Source organism: Heptranchias perlo, chromosome 3, assembly GCF_035084215.1.
Source record: "Heptranchias perlo isolate sHepPer1 chromosome 3, sHepPer1.hap1, whole genome shotgun sequence".
NCBI classification, from domain to species: domain Eukaryota; kingdom Metazoa; phylum Chordata; class Chondrichthyes; order Hexanchiformes; family Hexanchidae; genus Heptranchias; species Heptranchias perlo.
In genome coordinates, this window is record NC_090327.1 from 29,193,694 (window position 1) to 29,219,203 (window position 25,510).

General features: G+C 43.0%; 1 protein-coding gene across 3 annotated transcripts in view; it reads right to left on the reverse strand.

Annotated features, from left to right (window-relative positions):
* The window catches only part of LOC137311272 (KH domain-containing, RNA-binding, signal transduction-associated protein 3-like), a 245,473-nt gene that overhangs the window by 102,578 nt on the left and 117,385 nt on the right, over positions 1–25,510 (reverse strand). For all 3 annotated transcript variants that reach the window (XR_010960287.1, XR_010960286.1, XM_067978581.1), the window contains exons 3-6: positions 16,325–16,441; positions 5,532–5,678; positions 3,795–3,931; positions 1,973–2,156 (exon numbers count right to left, since the gene is read on the reverse strand). Coding sequence is in view for 1 of the 3 variants with exons in the window: in XM_067978581.1 (XP_067834682.1) it covers positions 1,973–2,156; positions 3,795–3,931; positions 5,532–5,678; positions 16,325–16,441 (585 nt within the window). In the remaining 2 variants the exon portion in view is untranslated. The remainder of the gene's footprint in view (positions 1–1,972; positions 2,157–3,794; positions 3,932–5,531; positions 5,679–16,324; positions 16,442–25,510) is intronic.

The following is a 25,510-nucleotide window of genomic DNA, read 5'->3' on the forward strand; positions in this document are numbered from 1 at the left end:
ATTAAATGGAACTACACTGAAGATCTTGGATACCTTCAAATCTCACCCAGATGAACAAAACCAACCTATTGATGATACCAGAAAAAAAAGTATTAACTATTTACACACTTAGCTGGTCTCCCTGATGTGCAGGTCCTCTCTTGTGCCCAACTGTTTGGTATTAAAGGTTTGCTAAGACAAGAAGCCTTCTAAATGTTGCCTTTCCAGTGAAATACATGCAGTGATCTTGGACCCTTTTGTGCTAAGCATCCACCATGAGGGGGAAGCGATACAGATATTACACTTCTTATAGAATGCAGAACTAAGTAAAAGTACTACAAAAGTTTAGATAAATAGTTGCAAAAGTGAATATTACTTAGACACAGATCTTAAAATTATAAAGGCCTCTAATTTCCTGCTCTACTATAATTTTTGGCTACTGAAACACCACAAACATGATAACAATTATGTGACGAATTATATTTAATCCAATAAAGTGTACTTTCTGCAATACAGTGTGACATTTAAAAATGTGTAGCTGTACCAACAGGCAAACGACAGCTTAGGTTACAAGTCACCAAATAAAAATAGTACTCTATATCCCTGCAGTTTATGTGCCACACAATGATCCCCAGTGATATAACTGGACTTGTGCCTATTACCACACAGTTTGAAAGTACAACAGCCTCTTAGCTTAGGATACTCAGCTGCCAGGCTTCATTCAACAGTACTGACTTAACCGGTATTAACAACAGTTGAGATACTTTTAAGAAAAAGGGCTTTTTGAACTCTACAATTATATAAAATCAATTTTGCTCTAACTTGTTTCAAAAACAAATAATTAACTCATTAAGGATAATTTATTTTAAAAACATGTCAGTTCAATTTACAGAGGGAACTTCCAACAGCATATATTGAGAAACCTTCCTTTTTTTAAAAAAGGAGCAATTCTAGTTTCTGTTAGCAGATGAAATTGACCACCACAGAACCACCACTCAAAACATGTTAAAAAAGTAAGAATGCTCATGCATCTATACCAGACTGGTAGATTAGAGCCAGCTGAGACACACTCAGCAATTGTGCAATACTGCCTTAGTTTCCCTCACTCTTGTGTCTGTTATGGCAAAGAGTTAAGATACCCAAAGTTAAAAGTTTGGGAGTTAGAACCAAAACGTGAAGTCAACAGTTCTTTTTCACCCTAAGTGCAATAAAGAAGGTCTATTAAAGGAGACAAATGGGTTCAGCAAGAGTTTCTGGAGAGAAACAATTGAAGGATTTAGTTAGAAGTTGTATTGATTTATTAAAAGGAGAGACACTTGTTGACTGAAACAGGAAAATTGTGGCTGACTTGATTCCACAGAGCTGGCCATGTGAGAATGGGACATTTGGAAGTACTGAAGCAAAACATGGGTAAGTTTCAATCACAAAACCAATTTAGCATATTCGCCCTTTATAACTGGGTAAGATACAAAAGCCCTTCTATATACTTCAATAACTATTTCAGAGATGTAACTATCCAATCCACAGGTGCTCTCTGTGTACAGTTAATGCTTGGAATTTATTGGTAACAGTTTTATTGGCCTCTACATGTTAGATTCCTGAGTTAGTTTAACAAGATCTGCAATCTGCCAACTGTTTCCATTTGTGAATACTGAAGTGAAGCATTCATTCAGCCATGCTTGCCATTTTCAGATCTTCCATATTATATTTCTATTTCTTAAAAGGATCCATCTGGTTTAATATTCTGCTTGCTTTTCTCACAACTGTAGAGCAACTTATGATCCATTTTGCTGCTACTGGCAATCCAATCTATTAATGACACTATTTTTAAACTGACTATTCCTAAGACTCAAGTCCTTGTAATGTTTTGATGCCATGTTTCAATGTTTCTTTTTTTAATTATTTGAAGCCATTTTTGACCTCCATATTAATATCATGCCATTATTACTCAAAATTATACTAATCACAAGTCTGGAAACTGAAATGTACTTACATATTCACCATATGTAGTGTCTTGTACTGGGGGTGGTGGAGGTCTGTAACCTGGTGCTCCTCTTGCTCTTGGTGCTGGGACCCCACGTCCTCTAGCTCCAGGACCTCGGCCAGGAGGTGCTCCTCTGGGTGCTGGCCCTGCTCGTGGAACTGCAGATGCGGGGGGAGGAACTCCACCACGGCCCCTGGTAAAGCACAAAAGGGAATAGAAACCTCAGAACCTTTTCAAGTCAGATGCAACAACACAAGAAAGTAAGGATTGAGAAAAGGGCATCAAGCCACAAGACTATCAACAAGTCACTCTTATCTAAATCTATGTCACCTTGAGGAAAGCCTCTGCAAAGATTTTCCTTATTTTCTCCATCATTCCCCCACCACCAAAAAATGGAGATCTATTGAAATTCCAGACTATATATTTAGTTTGCATCTGACGTTTTTAACTTGTTGCCTTCTTTGACATGACATTTTCATAATCCCATCAGCCTAGGCAATACTAAGCTTCACATAAAACTTTATTTCTTTCTCTATGGGGGAAATTTTGACTTTTGGCAATAGTGTAAAACCCTTATATCAGCTTGGCCACCCATTGAACACCTCTCCCGATTTTTGTTACCATTGACTTCAATGGGGAGAGGTGTTTGGCTTATTTTGCAGTAATATCTGTAACATTTAATATTTTACACACTTCAGTGAAGTTCCATAACCTCCCTTAACTTCCTTCTTTTTAGACTATAACGTTTACAGCTTATCCCCTTTGCACCATTTCAGTCTTGCTGCTCTTCTCTGTACTCATTTCAATTTGTAAGCCTTTGTTCTGGTAAGCAAAGTGAACATAGTACTGTATCTGACTAATGAATTGTACCTTACATAAGAAATAGGAGCAGCAGTAAGTCATACGGCCCCTCGAGTCTGTTCCGCCATCTAATAAGATCATGGCTGATCTTCCACCTCAACTCCACTTTCCTGCCCGATCTTCGTATCCCTTGATTCCCGCAGAGTCCAAAAATCTATCGATTTCAGTCTTGAATATACTCAACAACTGATCATCCACAGCCCTCTGGGGTAGAGAATTCCAAATATTCACGACCCTCTGAGTGACGAAATTCCTCCTTAGCTCAGTCCTAAATGTCCACCCCCTTATCCTGAGACTATGTCCCCTAGTTCTAGACTCTCCAGCTAGGGGAAACATCCTCTCAGCATCTATCCTGTCAAGCCCCCTCAGAATCTTATATGTTTCAATGAGATCACCTCTCATTCTTGTAATCTTCAGAGAGTATAGGCCCATTCTACTCAATCTTTCCTCATAGGACAACCCTTTCACCCTAGGAATCAATCTAGTGAACATTCGGTGCACTGCCTCTAACATTACAGAACATTCTAAATGCTAGCATTTTGAATTCATTCGCGTTGTCTAGAGTGAGTTATATTTGTATAATTCCTATATCTTAATTTGCTGCTGCTACATATGACTTTAACTCAAACGTCTGATTCTGAACACTTCTAACATTCAGATATAGGCACTAAATAAATTGTTGAGTGTTTAGGCCTTTGACTTTGAGGTTTACTCTGTAAATACCAGTATGAACAATAGATGTGTGTGAAATTGCTTCAACCAGCATTTTAGTAGTGGAGTTAACCTATTTATTGTAAATACATACAAATTTAATATTGGCCAGTAGTGTTTTATTTGTAATTTTCTCCATATCTGTGTTCATGCAGAATCACATCTGGCAATGCAAAACTGATTTTGAAACTAAGTAAAAAGCTTACCAGCCTGCAGCAGGCTAAACAACTGGATGCCATAAAAACACAAGTGCTTTCACCTGGTCAGAGCTGGAGCAAGTGCTCCTCGACCCCTTACTGGCTTCCCTCGAACTGCTGGAGTTTCTGGACTCTCTGGTGTACCGTTCAAGTAGGACAATTCCTGAAGTTGTTGTTGTCTAATTTCATCATTGTAATCCTGCAAACACATACACACACACACACATATTATAAACATGATTGTAATCCAGTTATGTACTTGGGGGAAAAACAGCCCCAAGCTGTTATGATTAGGCCTTTTATCAGTTTGCCTATGTCTGTTAAGTTTCATCTGTTGACTAATCGCTTTATACAACTGAAAGGATTAAAAATAAAATTCAGGTACTGTATGCAACAAAAATATTTTGCAGTCATAGAAAGAAAGTTGTACGGGAAAAAAGGTTTCATTTTTAAAGGGAGTCATTTTAATATCAGAGAACAACTAGATTTTTAAAAAAGTATCACAGTTATTGTCTTGTTTGAAAAGGAGAATTACATTCAACACTCTTCTCCAGTCTGTTTCTATTGAGTTTTAATGTTTCTGTTTAAATATTGGGCAAAAATAAAAGACTGCCTGCAGTAATGCTGTGCATTTCACATTGATTTAAGGCATTGCTTTCATTAGTCTTCTGTGCCACTTAATGTCAAAACAGCGTATATCAATTTCTGAAGCGCTTTCACGTCTACACACCAGGGGGTAAATTTTAACCAGAAGCCGGGAAGAGTGGTGGGGGGGTGGGAAGAATTCCTGACTGGAAACCTGGAAGTACGGGCGTCTTTTTTTGTCAGTTTCCCGCCTGACAGGCCAGCCTGATTGACAGCCAGGCAGTCAGTCGGACGGGAGAAGAGCTAGGAAGCGGATGCAAGCAGTTAAGTATTAGATGGGGGCCGGGAGTCATTCGGTTGGGGGGAGGAGGGGGAAAAGAGTGGGGGGTGTCGGAGATCGTGGGGGTGGGGGTCGGAGATCATTTGGGCGGGGTCAGGTCACTGCAGGCAGGCTTGTTGGGCCCGCCAGAGGCGGTCCTGTGCCTCTGGCAGGTCCACAAGCAGTGCGATAAAGGCACTTACCTGCTGTTTCGGGCCTTCTCGCCTCCTCTCATGTGGCGTGAAGTAGAAGGCCCGGGAATCCCGGCCCCTGGGAGTTAAAAATAAAAAAAGCTGTAAAAAAAAATGGAGGCCCACAGCCTCCTTGAAAGCTTCCACTGACTGACCTGCCTCCTAAGAGCAGGTTGGACGCCCAGCCCTCGTCCCATCTCTGTTAAAACAAGAAGTGGGTGGGTTGGAGGTGAGTTGGGGTCGGGGACCAAAATCTGATACACCTAATTTGTACTCATTTAGCAAGCCATCCAATTTTTTGCTCGAGTTTTGTACTGGCCCATCAGTTTGCAGTTAATCATATTAAAATGAAATCAGATGATGTGGTTTAGATAGAGTAAGAAGGGAACTAAGATGGAATTTTTCCCACAAAAAGGGTAATCGAATTGGGGAATAAGGTACCAGTGAAAGGTCAAATAATAGCATAAATGGGCTTGAGGTGATTAGATACATTTCTGGAGCGAAGGCAAAAAGGGATATGGTGAGGAGACAGACTATAGGCCTATCCAGCTTGTTGGAGCTGTTAGCATTTTTTGTTCTTAAAAATTCTCATTTCCTTATGTATTCTCAGAATTATATGCACAAATTATAATTCACAAACAAAGCAAAACACAATGCATCTATGTGAGACTCAAAGATGTGCGAAGAATGATTTGAATACCGACCGGTATGAGAAATTTCTTCACTTCGTCAAGAGCATGTCCCATTCTTGCGTAAGCTTCTGATGGTGGAGCAAATACTTCAATCAGCACATGCAAGTCCTCATTAAGATGTGCATATTTAGATTCTCCACTCTTCCTTAGTTCCTCTTCCTTAAAAAAGATGGGAAGGAGAAAAAGAAAGAAGCCCATTAGCCAGCTTTTTAATTCAACATCAGATCTAGTCCAAAGTAACTGCTGGCCACAAATTCAGCAGTACTTTTTTCCAAACATTCTTAATTAGTATATACTGCATTTGGTATAGTAAGGCTGCAGCTGTTATTTTATGCCTTCTGTTCTGCAGAAAATCTTCAAAAGAACAGAAAGTAAAGCCAAAGGTTGCCAGTACAATGAACTCTATCACTTTTACATTCCAAATTGGATTTCAAAGCACTGGAAAACAGACAAATAACTTGGGATGTACAAGCTTTCCAATATGGAGCTGTTTGAAGCTGCGGGCTGCAACCATGTTCTGACCGCAGCATCTTTCCTAATGGTCAGGAAAGATGACAGCCACTGCCGGCAACCTCTCTATTTGCTACAGAGTCTACAGCACAGAAACAGGCCATACGGCCCAACTGGTCTATGCCAACGTTTATGCTCCATACGAACCTCCTCCCACCCCTCTGCATCTAACCTATCAACATATCCTTCTATACCTTTCTCCCTCATGTGCTTATCTATCTTCCCCTTAAATGCATCTATGCTATTTGCTTCAACTACTCCTTGTGGTAGCGAGTTCCACATTCTTACCACTCTAGGTAAAGATTTTCCTTCTGAATTCCCTATTGGATTTATTGGTGACTATCTCATATTTATGGCCCCTAGTTTTGGTCTCCCCCAAAAGTGGAAACATGTTATCTACATCTACCCTATCAAACCCTTCAATAATCTTAAAGACCTCGATCAGGTCACCCTTCAGCCTTCTCTTTTCTAAAAAGAGCCCCAGTCTCTGCAGCCTTTCCTGAAAGTATATACTTTCTCCAGTGCCTCTATATCCTTTTTATAATATGGAGGCCAGAATTGTGCACAGTATTCAAGTGTGGTCTAACCAAGGTTCTATACAAGTTTAACATAACTTCGCTGTTTTTCAATTCTATCCCTCTGTAAATGAAACCCAGTGCTTGGTTTGCTTTTTTATAACTTTGTTAACCTGTGTCGCTATGTTTAGCGATTAGTGCATCTGTACCCCTAGATTGCTTTGCTCCTCTACTCCATTTAGACTCTTTTATCCAAGCAGTATGTGGCCTCCTTATTCTTCCTACCAAAATATAACACCTCACACTTATCTATAATAAAATTCATTAGCTAATTATATGCCCATTCTGCAAGTTTATTAATGACGTCTTGTATTTTGTCACAGTCTTCCTCTATTTATTTGGTGTCGTTCGCAAATTTTGAAATTGTACTTCCGATTCCAGAGACCAAATCATTTAGGTAAATTGCGAACAACAGTGATCCTAGTACCGATCCTTGTGGAACACCACTTCCCCCCTTTTGCCAGTCTGAGTAGCTATCCGTAACCCCTACGCACTGTTTTTTGTTCTGTAGCTAACTTGCTATCCAGTCTATTATTGCTAATAGACCAAAAATTGCTTTCAAAATAACGGTGAGCCGAACAGCATCACTATTATTAGTGGCAAAATCGAAAAGCAAGTTCCAGTGACTGCACATGCGTGGTCAAATGCGGAGATCCAGAACTTGTTCTTCCTGGTTCGCCGGCAATCTGACAGCTTTGCCTTAAAGGGACATTGTCGTCAACAATCGATAGAATCAATGGACCAATGCCAACTTGCTCTCCTGCCCAGCTGGAAACGAACTAATATCACCACAACAGGTACGCTCAGTTTTTTAAGTCTAAACTAAGTTTTAACAGCATGGTAAGTCTTAATGACAGCCAAACAACCTCTCTAGCACTAAAAATTAATTTTTAAAAATGTGGAGTCTCATTACTCATGATTTTAATATGGACATTTTAAAAAAAAGTTATAAAAATTAAATACTTTTTTTTACTTTTTCCTTTATCGCTTTTAATCTTAGAGAAAGCGAAATAAAGAGAGGATGTCATTTTATAATACGTTATCGGACACAATCCAGGTTTTTAATCTGCATTGTTTGTCCATGAACTGCACTTCCTGGTTCTCACAGCGTGGCTTGCTTCAAGGGCCTTAGAGATCCTTTCACCACTCACACAGCTCGGGAAAGAGCGCTGATGTTATTTGAACTTGCAGTTTATGGGGGTTGCTGCCAAAAAGAACACGGCAACTTAGTGGGTGAATTTAAATCTAATGAACGCCGACTACTACTGGTTCACCACTCGGAGCAATTTACAGGCCATTATGACTGCCGCTGCACCCAAAAGTGCAACACCAACTCATGTGCTATACAGCTCTGTCACTGATGTTAGAGGTGCTCTAGAGGGGTGTGGGCATTTAACATTTATTAACCTAAATGAGCATTGCCTCAAAACAATTTTGACGGCACACAGAATGCAGACTCAGCCAGACAGCCCCAGTTTCCTCAATACCATGACGCCACTCTCATCGAGCTGATGCTGCCAGTTAAAGTAGAATCCCATGAAAGCCCCAAGATTATGTGCTTTCAAGATATCAAAATTAAGCATCGCAAACCCCAGGGGAAGAAAGGGAACAAAGAGAGAGACTCCATTTCGACTGCAGCTGCTGCAATACAACCGATTCAGCAACACATTTAGTACACTGCTATAATATTTGCCAACTTTCTCACACCATCAAAAGAATCCATTTTTTTCCCCTCCAGCTGGTATACAGTTCCACAGGTGTCCACAGCCTTCCAGTATCTAACACAAGTAAACATTCTTAATTTGGGAATCCAGGTAATAAATATCAGCAGGCTATTTACTTTGGGTGACATAACAACCAAGCCCAATCTCTTCCTCAACCAACATCCACACTAGTGCACTTTTCAGCAGGAGTCATAGGTAGCAATCATAGTGGGAACTTTGGCTGAATTTTCCACTCACTAATACTTGCATTTAGTAGCCAACTGCTGTCCTGGCTGAGACTGGTTAGCTCAATACAGCTGGTCTGTATGGATTAATAATACACAGGGCAGTGCCAATTTCCACCACAATGTTGGAGGAGAAATCCTTAACTTTCCAATTTAAAAGAGCCTTTTGCTGTTGAAATTATGGTTCAGTTAATACACTATGAGATGGAACAGCAACACAAATCAAAACTCAAGTTGTCATTTTAATTTCCCCCCAAATGGATTCTTTTTTTTTGCAACATTGGCTTGTTACAGTCCTGTACAATGAAAAATGAATCAACATTTCAACTAGATGAAATTACTTCTTAAAATGTGCTGCATCCAATTTTATTGGCATGCATATAGGTCTTTAAAGATGAATTTCGAAGAATCTTCTTTGAACAGAACTGTTTTTTAAGCATGTTTGTGATTTTTAAAAAAACATTTCCATATTGGTGTGAGAAAAGGTCAGGCCAGAACTAACATACTGTTCTATACTTTAAAAGTATTCAGAGCCTCTGGCACTTGCATGCATGCACGCACAAAAGAAAAATTAATTTCAATAGTTATCATAAATATAAATCAGAATAAACATGTAATACCACACATTTGCCGGTGACTTCAATCACAATCTACCTCTAGGATGAAAGTTTAAAAAAATAGATGGAGAGATGCAATAAAAGAGCATTTCCTTGGCAATAGGATACTATTCAGTTTCCTTAATATTCCTGTTTTGCTGATGCAGTCCTACAATGGCAAGTCTGTAGTTGCCAAAAGCTATCCTCAAAAGGAGACTTTGGGATTTTTAAGCAACCAAAAATCCTGTAGGCTGCCAAAGAGATGTTAGGATGGCTTGCTGGCTAAATGCCTACCTTATATAAAAAACATCTTAAGAAATTACCACACACAAGAACATTACAATTATGGCAAATGGATTTCAATACAGACAAGTGTGAGGTTATTCACTTTGAACCTAAAAAGGATAGATCAAAGTACTTTCTAAATAGTGAAAAACTTGAAACAGTGAAGGTCCAAAGAGACTTAGGGGGTTCATGTACATAGATCATTAAAATGTCATGGACAGGTACAGAAAATTATCGAAGAGGCAAATGGAATGCTGGCCTTTATATCTACTGGACTAGAATACAAGGAGCTAGAAGTTATGCTACAGCTATACAAAGCCCTGGTTAGACCTGAGTGCACTGGATACAGCAAAGGCTATGGGCCCCGACAACATCCCAGCTGTAGTGCTGAAGACTTGTGCTCCAGAACTAGCTGCGCCTCTAGCCAAGCTGTTCCAGTACAGCAACAACACTGGCATCTACCCGACAATGTGGAAAATTGCCCAGGTACGTCCTGTCCACAAAAAGCAGGACAAATCCAATCCACCCAATTACCACCCCATCAGTCTACTCTCAATCATCAGCAAAGTGATGGAAGGTGTCGTCGACAGTGCTATCAAGCGGCACTTACTCACCAATAACCTGCTCACCGATGCTTAGTATGGGTTCCGCCAGGACCACTCGGCTCCAGACCTCATTACAGCCTTGGTCCAAACATGGACAAAAGAGCTGAATTACAGAGGTGAGGTGAGAGTGACTGCCCTTGACATCAAGGCAGCATTTGACCGAGTGTGGCACCAAGGAGCCCCAGTAAAATTGAAGTCCATGGGAATCAGGGGGAAAACTCTCCAGTGGCTGGAGTCATACCTGGCACAAAGGAAGATGGTAGTGGTTGTTGGAGGCCAATCATCTCAGCCCCAGGATATTGCTGCAGGAGTTCCTAAGGGGAATGTCCGAGGCCCAACCATCTTCAGCTGCTTCATCAATGACCTTCCCTCCATCATAAGGTCAGAAATGGGGATGTTCGCTGATGACTGCACAGTGTTCAGTTCCATTCGCAACCCCTCAAATAATGAAGCAGTCTGAGCCCGCATGCAGCAAGACCTGGACAACATCCAGGCTTGGGCTCATAAGTGGCAAGTAACATTCACGCCAGATAAGTGCCAGGCAATGACCATCTCCAACAAGAGAGAGTCTAACCACCTCCCCTTGACATTCAACGGCATTACCATCGCCGAATCCCCCAACATCAATATCCTGGGGGTCACCATTGACCAGAAACTTAACTGGACCAGCCATATAAATACTGTGGCTACGAGAGCAGGTCAGAGGCTGGGTATTCTGCGGCGAGTGACTCACCTCCTGACTCCCCAAAGCCTTTCCACCATCTACAAGGCACAAGTCAGGAGTGTGATGGAATACTCTCCACTTGCTTGGATGAGTGCAGCTCCAATAACACTCAAGAAGTTCAACACCATCCAAGATAAAGCAGCCCGCTTGATTGGCACCCCATCCACCACCCTAAACATTCACTCCCTTCGCCACCAGCGCACTGTGGCTGCAGTGTGTACCATCCACAGGATGCACTGCAGCAACTCGCCAAGGCTTCTTCGACAGCACCTCCCAAACCCGCGTCCTCTACCATCTAGAAGGACAAGAGCAGCAGGCACATGGGAACACCACCACCTGCACGTTCCCCTCCAAGTCACACACCATCCTGACTTGGAAATATATCGCCGTTCCTTCATTGTCGCTGGGTCAAAATCCTGGAACTCCCTTTCTAACAGCACTGTGGGAGAACCGTCACCACACGGACTGCAGCAGTTCAAGAAAGCGGCTCACCACCACCTTCTCAAGGGCAATTAGGGATGGGCAATAAATGCTGGCCTCGCCAGCGATGCCCACATCCCGTGAACGAATAAAAAAAAACACCTGAAGTACTATGTTCAGGTCTGGGCTCCGCACCTTAGGAAGGATATATTACCCGTGGAGGGAGCCTAGATTTACTAGAATGATACCTGGACTCCAAGGGTTAAATTATGAGGACAGATTACACATCTAGGGTTGCATTCCCTGGAATTTAGAAGATTAAGGGGTGATTTAATTGAAGTTTTCAACATATTAAGGGGAACTGATAGTGTAAAAAGAGAGAAACTATTTCTGCTGGTAGGGGAGTGTAGGACTAGGGGATATAGTTTAAAAAAAATAGAGCCAGAACTTTCAGGAGTGAAGTTAGGAAACATTTCTACATGCAAAGGGTGGTAGTAGTTTGGAACTCTCTTCCACAAACTAGTCAAGCAACATGCCTGACATAGCCATACTCACAGAATCATGCCTTTCAGCCAACGAACCAGACTCTTCCATCACCATCCCTGGGTATGTCCTGTCCCACCGGCAGGACAGACTGACCAGAGGTGGCGGTACAGTGATATACAATCAGCAAAGAGTGGCCCTGGGAGTCCTCAACATTGACTCCGCACCCCATGAAATCTCAGGTCAAACATGGGCAAGGAAACCTCCTGCTGATTATCACCTTCCGCCCTCCCTCAGCTGATGAATCAGTCCTCCTCCATGTTGAGCATCACTTGGAAGGAGCAGAGGGTATCAAGGACACAGAATGTACTCTGGATGTGTGACTTCAATGTCCATCATCAAGAGTGGCTCGGTAGCACTACTACTGACAGAGTTGGCCAAGTCCTGAATGACATAGCTGCCAGACTGGGCCTGCGGCAGGTGATGAGCGAACCAACACGAGGGAGAAACCTACTTGACCTCGTCCTCACCAATCTACCTGTCGCAGGTGCATCTGTCCATGACAGTATTGGTAGGAGTGACCACCGCACAGGCCTTGTGGAGATGAAGTCCCAACTTCACACTGAGGACACCATCCAACGTGTTGTGTGGCACTACCACCGTGCTAAATGGGATAGATTCTGAACAGATCTAGCAGCTCAAAACTGGGCATCCATGAGGCGCTGTGGACCATCAGCAGCAGAATTGTATTCCAGCACAATTTGTAACCTCATGGCCCAGCATATTCCTCAATCTATCATTACCAACAAGCCAGGGAATCAACCCTGGTTCAATGAATGTAGAAAAGCATGCCAGGAGCAGTACCAGTCATACCTAAAAATGAGGTGCCAACCTGGTGAAGCTATAACACAGGATTACATGCATGCTAAACAGTGGAAGCAACATGCTATAGACAGAGCTAAGCAATTCCACAACCAACAGATCAGATCAAAGCTCTGCAGTCCTGCCACATCCAGTCGTGAATGGTGGTGGACAATTAAACAACGAACGGGAGGAGGAGGCTCCGTAAACATCCCCATCCTCAATGATAGCAGAGTCCAGCATGTGAATGCAAAAGACAAGGCTGAAGCGTTTGCAACCATCTTCAGCCAGAAGTGCAGAGTGGATGAATCATCTCGGCCTCCTCCCGATATCCCCACCATTACAGAAGCCAGTCTTCAACCAATTCGAATCGCTCCACACGATATCAAGAAACGGCTGAGTGCATTGAATACAACAAAGGCTCTGGGCCCTGACAACATCCCGGCTGCAGTGCTGAAGACTTGTGCTCCAGAACTAGCCACGCCTCTAGCCAAACCGTTTCAGTGCAGGTACAACACTGGTATCTACCCGACAATGTCGAAAATTGCCGAGGTATGTCCTATCCACAAAATGTTGGACAAATCCAATCCGGCCAATTACCGCCCCTTCCGTCTACTCTTAATCATCAGCAAAGTGATGGAAGGTGTCGTCGACAGTGCTATCAAGCGGCACTTACTCACCAATAACTCACCGATGCTCAGTTTGAAGAGCTGAATTCCACAGGTGAGGTGAGAGTGACTGCCCTTGACATCAAGGCAGCATTTGACCGAGTGTGGCTTCAAGGAGTCCCAGTAAAATTGAAGTCAAGGGGAATCAGGGGAAAACTCTTCAGTGGCTGGAGTCGCACCTAGCACAAAGGAAGATGGTAGCGGTTTTTGGCGGCCAATCACCTCAGCCCCAGGACATTGCTGCAGGAGTTCCTCAGGGCAGTGTCCGAGGCCCAACCATCTTCAGCTGCTTCATCAATGACCTTCCCTCCATCATAAGGTCAGAAATGGGGATGTTCGCTGATGATTGCACAGTGTTCAGTTCCATTCGCAATCCCTCAGATAATGAAACAGTCCGTGCCTGCATGCAGCAAGACCTGGACAACATCCAGGCTTTGGCTGATAAATGGCAAGTAACATTCGCGCCAGACAAGTGCTAGGCAATGACCATCTCCAACAAGAGAGAGTCTAACCACTTCCCCTTGACATTTAATGGCATTACCACAGCCAAATCCCCCATCATCAAAATCCTGGGGGTCACCATTGACCAGAAACTTAACTGGACCAGCCATATAAATACTGTGGCTACAAGAGCAGGTCAGAGGCTGGGTATTCTGCGGCGAGTGACTCACCTCCTGACTCCCCAAAGCCTTTCCACCATCTACAAGGCACAAGTCAGGAGTGTGATGGAATACTCTCCACTTGCCTGGATGAGTGCAGCTCCACCAACACTCAAGAAGTTGGACACCATCCAGGACAAAGCAGCCCGCTCGATTGGCACCCCATCCACCACCCTAAACTTTCACTCCCTTCACCACCGGCGCTGTGGCTGCAGAGTGTGCCTTCCACAGGATGCACTGCAGCAACTCACCAAGGCTTCTTTGACAGCACCTCCCAAACCCCGACCTCTACCACCTAGAAGGACAAGGGCAGCAGGCACATGGGAACAACACCACCTGCACGTTCCCCTCCAAGTCACACACCATCCAGACTTGGAAATATATCGTTGTGCCATTATCGTTGCTGGGTCAAAATCCTGGAACTCCCTACCTAACAGTACTGTGGGAGAACCTTCGCCACATGGACTGCAGCGGTTCAAGAAGGCGGCTCACCACCGCCTTCTCAAGGGCACTTTGGAGTGGGCAATAAATGCTGGCCTTGCCAGTGACGCCAACATCCCATGAACGAATAAAAAAACAACGGCATTTAATGCTCGCTCACTTGTTAATTTTAAATCTGAGATTGATAGATTTTTGTTAACCAAAGATATTAAGTGATATGGGGCCAAGGCTAGGTCACAGATCAGCCATGATTTCATTGAATGGCGAAACAGGCTCGAGGGACTAAATGGAATACTCCTGTTCCTATGTTCCTAACTAGAACAAAAATGTGGCATATCCCATGTACACCCTTAGAGTAGAATTTAAATGCCATTATTCTGTACACTAATACAGTGCTGTCATTGGTTACTGTATTTGCAAAGTTATTTCTTTCACTGTAAAATCTGCTCCATAAGTCATACCTTTAACTAGGCTTCAAGTGACTGGGAAGCCTCAGGCGCTAGGTGGTGCACTTACATTACAGCAGTGCAGCTGATAGGAGAATTGAATATCTGCAGCCAATCGATTCCCTCCAAAGTAGCAGAATGTGCAGGGAACAAGCGACAACACAGACCGACAAAAATATAGGTCTACAAAGTTGATGTGATGATCTTTACTCCCCAGACAGCATGATAGAAGTTGCACATATGACTTTTAAACTAGTTTTATTATATTTGTGATGTTTTTCCCCTATTAAATACAAATTCTGGGAGGTCAATTCTAACCTAACTGGCCAGGCAGGAAACCCAGGGGATCGAATGAAACGTCAAGTTTTACACCCCACCCAATATTACTCTCCAGTGAATTCCATGGAGCATAAAGTCCGGGTGTAAAACCAGCGTTGCACTCCATCTTGTCAGTTTAGGTTAAAGTTGATCCCTCATTCTACTGCACTTAGGAGCAGAGGCGTCAATTTTTACAGGGGCAGGAAGAGGGCACAGGAGCCCAGTAGTGGGTGACGAACCCAGCAAGGTTGGGGACGTGAAGGCTCTGCCGATTTTAACTATAAATATTTGCAGAGACCCACCCAACACCCAGCCAGACTACCTGGCAGGCAGGCGGGAGCAGAATTTTGGCCGCAGCCGGGGACCATGGGAACCTGCCGCGGCAGTCAGTGGCTGGAGGGGATTCCCTCGTATCGCAGTGGGTAGGGGAGGCCAGGGCTTACTTTCAGTCAACAATCAGGGCAGGCTGGGGTTTACTTTCAACATAGATCGGGGGAATGCTGGTGCTGCGAATTCCCTGAAGATCGTGGGAATGCCGAGGCTGGGAGGCCCACACACTCTTTGTGGGGCTTTGGGGGAGCACTCCCGTGGCTCCCTCCTCTGCCAGTGCTGCAGTGGGTGCAGCACTGCAAAATTAAGATTTTTAAAAAAAACATATGGTATGCATTTAGTCAGAGCGCCAAATTTTGCTTCCTAGCAGCATCGTGCTCCCTGTGTGGCGGGAATATCACCTGGAGCCTGCCCTGTATTGATGATCAACTCTGATCCAGGTAAATGGGTCTGGCTCAGTGTAGCAGGCAGAAACCTAGCCTTACATCTCAAATAATGTTAACTCACACTACAACAAACAATAACCCTTTCTTGATAGCATCCTTAATGTCAATAGCATGCAATATTTGGACAAATAATAATATAAATAATTGACAATGAATGTATGGTGCAAAAAAAAAAGGTTAATGTTATTAAGCTTAATTCCCTGCATCTTGTTGATTTTGAAATAGGGTTCTCATTGTGATCCTTCATCTTTAAACTTTCCAGATTTTATTTTAAATCAAAGACACAAAGACTAGCTTCATGTGAATTGAAGTGCTAATACTGTCAGTAGACAACTGTAAGAAATTACTGTAAGAATAGTGCAAACTAATCACCAATTCTATTTACTTCAGTTAATATTTCAGAATGATAAGTCAGAAACAGTTCAAGAAAAGTTTTAAAAAATGCATTGATAAACTGTCCTTTTGAGCTACAAATATTACCAATCCTTACCTTTGCTTTGTCCCGCATGGATCCTTTACCCAAAATGGACATTTTTGTCAGTGTTTCTTCTTGTAACCTCTTCAAAGAATTACCACGTGGGCCCAACAGTTTACCGACAAAGTTAAACTACAAGTAATGAGGGAAAAAAAATCATATTACTTCACAGATATGGTTATTAGAAAAAAGAAAATCCTGGAATGCAGTGAATTATCAGCGTAGTTAGTGTAAGATTCTGGGGAAAAAAACAAGTACCAACCGGAAACTACAAACTTTCCTCACTCAAGAAATAGTTGGCCGCCATTTTTGGTTCTCTGGAATCATAGAAAGGTTACAGCACAGAAGGAGGCCTTTTGGCCAATCGAGTCCACTCTGGCTCTATGCAAGAGCAATCCACTTAGTCCCACTCCCCCGCCCTATACCCGTAGCCCTGCAAATTTTTTCCTTAAAGTGCTTATCCAGTTCCCTTTTGAAGGCCATGATTGAATCTGCCTCCACCACCCACTCGGGCAGTGCATTCCAGATCACAACCACTCCCTGCTTAAAAAAGTTTTTTCTCACATCGCCTTTGGTTCTTTTGCCAATTACCTTAAATCTATGCCCTCTGGTTCTTCATCATTCCGCCGATGGGAACAGTTTCTCTCTATCGCCTCTATCTAGACCCTTCATGATTTTGAATATCTCTAATCAAATCTCCTCACAACCTTCTCTGTTCCAAGGAGAACAACCCCAGCTTCTCCAGTCTATCCACATAACTAAAGTCCCTCATCCCTGGAATCATTCTAGTAAATCTCTTCTGCACCCTCTCCAAGGCCTTCACACCTCTCCTAAAGTGTGATGCCCCCTAAAGTGCAGTGACCAGAACTGGACACAATACTCCAGTTACGGCCAAACCAGTGTTTTATAAAGGATCATCATGACTTCCACACTTTTGTACTCTATGCCTCTATTTATAAAGCCCAGGATCCTGTATGCTTTTTTAAACCGCTTTCTCAATCTGCCCTGCCACCTTCATCGATTTGTGCACATATACCCCCAGATCACTCTGCTCCTGTACCCCTTTTAGGACTGTGCCCTCTACTTTATATTGCCTCTCCTCGTTCTTCCTACCAAAATGTTATTACTTCGCATTTTTTGGCGTTAAATTTCATCTGCCACGTGTCTGCCCATGCCACCAGCCTGTCTATATCCTCTTGAAGTCTATCATTATCCTCCTCACCGTTTACTACCCTTTCAAGTTTTGAGTCATCTGCAAATTTGGAAAATGTGCCCTGTACACCCAAGTCCAAGTCCAAGTCATTAATATATATATCAAGAAAAGCAGTGGTCCCTGCACAGACGCCTGGGGAACACCACTGTACACCTCCCTCCAGTCTGAAAAACAACCGTCCACCACTACTCTCTGTTTCCTGTCCCTTCGCCAATTCTGTATCCATGTTGCTACTGCCCCCTTTATTCCATGGGCCACAATCTTGATGACAAGCCTATCATGCGGCACTTTATCAAACGCCTTTTGAAAGTCCATATGCACCACATCAACTACATTGCCCTCATCTATCCTCTCTGTTACCTCTTCAAAAATCTCTATCAAATTAGTTAAACATGATTTGCCTTTAAGAAATCCGTGCTGGCTTTCCCTAATCAATCCACACTTGTCCAAGTGACTGGTAATTCTGCCCCGGATTATCGTTTCTAAAAGTTTCCCACCACCGAGGTTAAACTGACTGGCCTATAGTTGCTGGGTTTATCCTTGCACCCTTTTTTGAACAAGGGTGTAACATTTGCAATTCTCCAGTCCTCTGACACCACCCCCATATCTAAGGCTGTTTGGAAGATTTTGGCCAGTACCTCCATAATTTCCACCCTTACTTCCCTCAGCAACCTAGGATGCATTCCATCCGGACCGGGTGACTTATCTACTTTAAGTACAGCTAGCATTTCTAGTACCTCCTCTATTAATTTTTAGCCCATCCAGTATCTCAACTATATCTTCCTTTACTGAGACTCCAGCAGCAGCATCTTCCTTGGTAAAGACAGATGCAAAGTACTCATTTCAACCAGCACCAATAAGTCTCATCTCCAAATACCACAGGCTTGAAAAAGAATCTTCTCAGTCGGGAGGGGAGCTCCAGATATGCATTATTTTAATAATGAAATCCTTTCAAAAGTAGGAGAAACATTTTAGTATTATGTCAAAACAAAGTTTTTATTTTACTGTAATGTATTCTTGGATCTCATTATTGTTTGTAACTCACCAAAAACTTTAACCCTAGATTATGCAGGGTATGAGGGAGGAGTGGGCTTTAGAGGCTGAAAGACCATTTCTCATTGTCATGCAGCCTTCTATCTTTTATATAACAGGTTTTAAATTTCACATCTCATCAAGATTTGTGCCCGACATCGCACCTAATGACATTATATTTACATTATGCTAACATTTGGAGGCTGTGGTTACACCTTTATCTGACAAAAAAAAGAGGGAGTGTGGCTGAATCGCACTCTAATTTGGCTCCTTGCTCCTCCTGCAAGTCCCATCCAAATAGGTGGCTGAGTGCTGTAGCATTGCTCGGTTGATTCCCATGCAACATTGGAGTCAGAGAGTGCAAGGCATAATGCTATTAACCAAATAAACCCCACCTAATAGCGCAAGTCCAAATCCCCTACAAGATGTGGACAATGCTGGCAAGGCCGCATTTATTGTTAATCCATAGTTGCCCCAAGGTGCTGGTGGTGACCCTTCTACTTGAACCATTACACTATGTTGATGGTGCTCTGACAATGGTGTCACTTAGGGAATTCCAGGATTTTGACTCAACAATGGTAAAGTAATAGTGACATATGTCTGTCAGAAGGGTCTGTAACTTGGAAGTGATAGTGTTCCCACAACATTGTTATTCTTGTCCTTCTCGGTAGTAGAGGTCACGGGACTGAGGTGTGCTGTCAAAGCAAGCTTGACAAATTACTGTGGAACAACCTTTAGATAGTATTTACTGTAACCATAGTTCCTTGAAGGAGGAGGGATGGACCAGTGGCAGGGGCACTAATTAAACGAATGGCTTTATTTTGGATGGTGTTTTTAAAAAAAAATTGATCTCAGGATATGGGCGTCACTGGCATTTATTGTCCTGTGAAAATGGTGGTTGGCCTTCTCCTTAAACCGTTGCATTTCTGGTGGTGATAATATCTCGTGGGGGTATTAGGTAAGGAATTCCAGGATTTAATCCAGTGATAACGTCCAAGTCAGGATGGTGTATGAGTTGGAGGGAAAGGTACTTCCATGACATCACTCCCCCCTTGTCCTTCTTGATGGCAGAGGTTGTGGGACTGGGAAATACTATCGAAGTAAGCTTGATGAGTTGCTGCAGTTCACCAGTAGTGTAGGAGGTGGGTAATCAGTCCAGTGGCAAGGGCAATGATTAAGCTGACTGTTCTGTCCAGGATGGTGTCAAGCCTCAAGTGTTGTTGCAACTGTGCTGATCCAGACAAGTGGTAAATATTCCAACACATTCTTGACATGAACCTTGTAGATGGTGAAGAGGCTTTGAGGATGTCAAGGTGTGAACAGTCCATCAGAGTATCCAGTCTCTGCCCCACCCTTGTAGCCACAATATGGCTGGTCCAGTTCAGCTTCTGGTCAATGATGTTGGTGGAGAACTCAGTGATGGTGGGGTTGTTGAAGGTCAGGAGGAGGAGCTGGGCTTTTTCTTGCTCTAGATGGTGATTGCCTGGCACTGTAAATGTTACCTACCACTTGTCAACCCTAGCCTGGATGTTATTGGCCGGCATTGGCTGCTTCATTATCACAGCAATTGTGTATGGAGCTTAACACTGTAAAATCATCAGTAGACAGCCTACCGACTTCTGACCTTATAAGAAGGAAAGGTCATTGATGAAGCAGTTCAGATGGGACACTACCCTGAGGAACTCCTGCAGTGATGTCCTGGGGCTGCAATGACTGGGCTTCATCAACCACAACCATCTTACTTTGTGTGAAGCATGACTCCAGCCACTAGAATCCTTGAACCCCACTGATAGCAGTTTTGCTGGGGCTCTTTGGTGCCATACTTGGCCAAATGCTACCTTTATGTTGAGGCAATTAATCTCATCTCACCTCCGATATTTAACTCTTGGTCCATTACTGGATCAAAGCTGTAATGACATCTGGAACCAAGTGGTTCTGGAGGAACCCGAACTCAGAGGTAAGTGTCACTTTATGGCACTGTTGATAACTCCTTCCATTATTCCATTATCTTACTGATTATTAGGAGGAGGGTAATCGGGCAGGAATTGTCTGGGTTTGATTTGTCCTTTTTTGTGGGTAAGGCATACTTGGGCAATATTCCACGTTATCAGGTAGATGCCAGTGTCATACTTGCATTGGAACAGCTTGGCTAGGGGATGGCTAGCTTTACTGTGCAGGTCTTCAGCACTACAGCCAGGATGTTATCATGTCTCATAGCCTTTGCTGTGTTTGGTATGCTCAGTTGCTTCTTAATGTCATGTAAAATAAACCAAATTGGCTGGTTAATGCCCAACTTCTGCTGAAATCGGTTGCTACTTCAATCTAATGAAACTTCTCACAACCTCTACATTCCCTATCCCAGACTTAGATGGACCTTGGCCCTGTCATTAAGCATAAACACAAAGTACAAAACAGTTTAACTATATAATTCTCAATAGCTGTTGCTGAAAGTACTCTATATCAAACTATGACCTGAAAGCATGTGCAAATTGCGTGGGTACGGGTATGGTAGCATAGTGGTTATGTTACTGGACTAGTAATCCAGAGGCCTAGCCTAATAATCCGGACTTGTGAGTTCAAATCTTGCCACAGCAGCTGGGGAATTTAAATTAAATTAATTAAATAAAATCTGAGAAAAAAAACTAGCATCAGTAATAATGGCCATGAAACTACCAGATTGTCTTAAAAACCCATCTGGTTCACTAATGCCCTTTAGGGAAGGAAACCTGCTGTCCTTACCTAGTCTGGCCTATATGTGACTCCTGACCCACAGCAACATGGTTGATTCTTAACTGCCCTCTGAAATGGCCTAGCAAGCCACTCAGTTGTACAATCTTGCCACAAAAAGTTACCACACAAACTGCAGCTTCATTAGAGATGGGCAACAAATGCTGGCCTTGCCAGTGATGCCCACATCCCATGAATGAATTAAAAAAATAGATCATTTGGAGGGGGGAAGACTGCTACAGGTTTAAAAAGTATCAATTGTACCCCTCAAGTGTTGCTTTTATACTGCAGCCCAAACCCACATGCGCTGGTCTCTTGCATTTACTTCTCAATTGTGCAGCCAGTCTTCAGTGGGAACCTGCTGCAAAGTGTCATTTAATATATAACCAGTGCAGATTGGCCATGACAATTTTGCTTCTGCACATGCACAAAATACTGAATTTGGCATCAGCAATAGATGACATCATTATGCCTAAAACATCCAAGGCAGTCAGACAAATCCAGAAAAAAAATCAGATGTGCTTAGCTTGATCTTGCCACTGGCTGTGCAAAATCTGTGACCTGGGTATCCAGTGGTACAAAATTAATATAATAGTAGTTAACTTATACATGGAACAAAAATATGTTTGAAAGGCTGTAACTCCACTGCATTTCCCAGTCCATTAGCATTCTATGCAATAATTCCTACGATTTTGTCTTTAAGCATGGGTAATTGATACCTCCAACTTCAGAGAATAAGCACTGGTGAATTCTTCCATAGTCTTCAGTTTTGGCAATAGATCTGAACTTTATGGATGAAATGAAAGTCACATAGTTAACTTGCAACATTGCCTCTAGAAGATCTATCAAGACAAACCTGACTATTTCATCCAAAAGTCTTGTTGCTTATCAGACTCTTAAAAAGTACATTCTAAAAAGACTACACTAATCCATTATCAACTATATAATTCTCTCTTCTCTATTTTCTAGTTGCAAAGGCAGAACCGTTTGTGAATGCAACTGTACATTAATGAAGAACGTATACCAACTGTGCTTGCGAGCAAGTGTTTTATATGCATGGATAGAATAGAGCCATTTTGTTCTATTTTACCTGTAATAAATTCCTTTAAAGAGTAAGTACACAACACTCGGGGTCATCGCAAGGATTTTGGTAAAGCAAATAAAAAACACAGAACCAACTTCCTATGAAGGCTGCAGGACCACTAGCTGAACAACATTGGTCTGCAAACGTATGAAAACAACGGGGCAGAAATTGCTTGCAAAATAATGGTGAGCTCAACAGCGTCACCATTGTTTGTGGCGAAAGGAAGGAGCAAGATCCGGTACTCGCACATGCACAGTGAAACGTGGACATCCGGAACTTGCTCCTACTGTTTTGAATTAAAGGTACATTGCACACTGCAAACAGGAAAATCATTGCAAAAGTGCTAACATTCTCATCTGCCCAGCTGGAAAGTAACTAATCATAGAAAGGTTACAGCACAGAAGGAGGCCATTGGGCCCATCGAGTCCATGCCAGCTCTATGCAAGAGCAATCCAGCTAGTCCCACTCCCACGCCCTATTCCCGTAGCAATGAAAATTTTTTCCCTTCAAGTACTTATCCATTTCCCTTTTAAAAGCCATGACTGAATCTACCTCCACCACCCCTTTGTGCAGTGCATTCCAGATCCTAACCACTCGCTGTGTGAAAGTTTTTCCTCATGTCACCTTTGACAAAAGAACCAATCACCTTAAATCTATGTCCTATGGTTCTTGACCCTTCCACCAATGGGAACAGTTTTTCCTCTAGCGACTCTTTCTATACCCTTCATGATTTTGAATACCTCTATCAAATCTCCTCTCAATCTTCTCTGTTCCAAGGAGAACAACCCCAGCTTCTCCAGTTTATCCATGTAACTGAAGTCCCTCATCCCTGGAATCATTCTAGTAAATCTCCGCTGCACCTTCTCTAAGGCCTTCACACCTTTCCTAAAGTGCAGTGCCCAGAACTGGACACAACACTCCAGCAATGGCCAAACCAGTGTTTTATAAAGGTTCATCGTGACTTCCTTGCTTTGGCACTCTATGCCTCTATTTATAAAGCCCTGGATCCCATTTGCTTTTTAAACCACTTTAATAGAAAAATAGGGTGGTAATAGTAGGGGACTTTAACTTTCCCAACATTGACTGGGACAGCCATAGCATTAGGGGCTCAGTATGTGGATGGCACGACTAGAGAGGGGGCAAAACTTGACCTCCTCTTGGGAAATAAGGAAGGGCAGGTGACAGAAGTGTTTGTGAGGGATCACTTTGGGACCAGTGATCATAATTCCATTAGTTTTAAGATAGCTATGGAGAATGATAGGTCTGGCCCAAAAGTTAAAATTCTAAATTGGGGAAAGGCCAATTTTGATGGTATTAGACAGGAACTTTCAGAAGTTGATTGGGAGAGTCTGTTGGCAGGCAAAGGGACGTCTGGTAAGTGGGAGGCTTTCAAAAGTGTGTTAACCAGGGTTCAGGGTAAGCGCCTTCCTTATAAAGTGAAGGGCAAGGCTGGTAGAAGTAGGGAACCTTGGATGACTCGGGAGATTGAGGCCCTAGTCAAAAAGAAGAAGGAGGCATATGACATGCATAGGCAGCTGGGATCAAGTGGATCCCTTGAAGAGTATAGAGATTGCCGGAGTAGAGTTAAGAGAGAAATCAGGAGGGCAAAAAGGGGACATGAGATTGCTTTGGCAGATAAGGCAAAGGAGAATCCAAAGAGCTTCTACAAGTACATAAAGGGCAAAAGAGTAACTAGGGAGAGAGTAGGGCCTCTTAAGGATCAACAAGGTCATCTATGTGCGGAACCACAAGAGATGGGTGAGATCCTGAATGAATATTTCACATCGGTATTTACGGTTGAGAAAGCCATGGATGTTAGGGAACTTGGGGAAATAAATAGTGATGTCTTGAGGAGTGTACATATTACAGAGAGGGAGGTGCTGGAAGTCTTAACGCGCATCAAGGTAGATAAATCTCCGGGACCTGATGAAATGTATCCCAGGACGTTATGGGAGGTTAGGGAGGAAATTGCGGGTCCCCTAGCAGAGATATTTGAATCATCCACCGCTACAGGTGAGGTGCCTGAAGATTGGAGGGTAGCAAATGTTGTGCCTTTGTTTAAGAAGGGCGGCAGGGAAAAGCCTGGGAACTACAGACCGGTGAGCCTGACATCTGTAGTGGGTAAGTTGTTAGAGGGTATTCTGAGGGACAGGATCTACAGGCATTTGGAGAGGCAGGGACTGATTAGGAACAGTCAGCATGGTTTTGTGAGAGGAAAATCATGTCTCACGAATTTGATTGAGTTTTTTGTAGGGGTAACCAAGAAGATAGATGAGGGCTGTGCAGTAGACGTGGTCTACATGGACTTCAGCAAAGCCTTTGACAAGGTACCGCATGGTAGGTTGTTACATAAGGTTAAATCTCACGGGATCCAAGGTGAGGTAGCCAATTGGATACAAAATTGGCTTGACGACAGAAGACAGAGGGTGGTTGTAGAGGGTTGTTTTTCAAACTGGAGGCCTGTGTCCAGCGGTGTGCCTCAGGGATCGGTGCTGGGTCCGCTGTTATTTGTTATTTATATTAATGATTTGGATGAGAATTTAGGAGGCATGGTTAGTAAGTTTGCAGATGACACCAAGATTGGTGGCATTGTGGACAGTGAAGAAGGTTATCTAGGATTGCAGCGGGACCTTGATAAATTGGGCCAGTGGGCCGATGAATGGCAGATGGAGTTTAATTTAGATAAATGTGAGGTGATGCATTTTGGTAGATCGAATCGGGCCAGGACCTACTCCGTTAATGGTAGGGCGTTGGGGAGAGTTATAGAACAAAGAGATCTAGGAGTACAGGTTCATAGCTCCTTGAAAGTGGAGTCACAGGTGGATAGGGTGGTGAAGAAGGCATTCAGCATGCTTGGTTTCATTGGTCAGAACATTGAATACAGGAGTTGGGATGTCTTGTTGAAGTTGTACAGGACATTAGTAAGGCCACACTTGGAATACTGTGTACAGTTCTGGTCACCCTATTATAGAAAGGATATTATTAAACTAGAAAGAGTGCAGAAAAGATTTACTAGGATGCTACCGGGACTTGATGGTTTGACTTATAGGGAGAGGTTAGATAGACTGGGACTTTTTTCCCTGGAGAGTAGGAGGTTAAGGGGTGATCTTATAGAAGTCTATAAAATAATGAGGGGCATAGATAA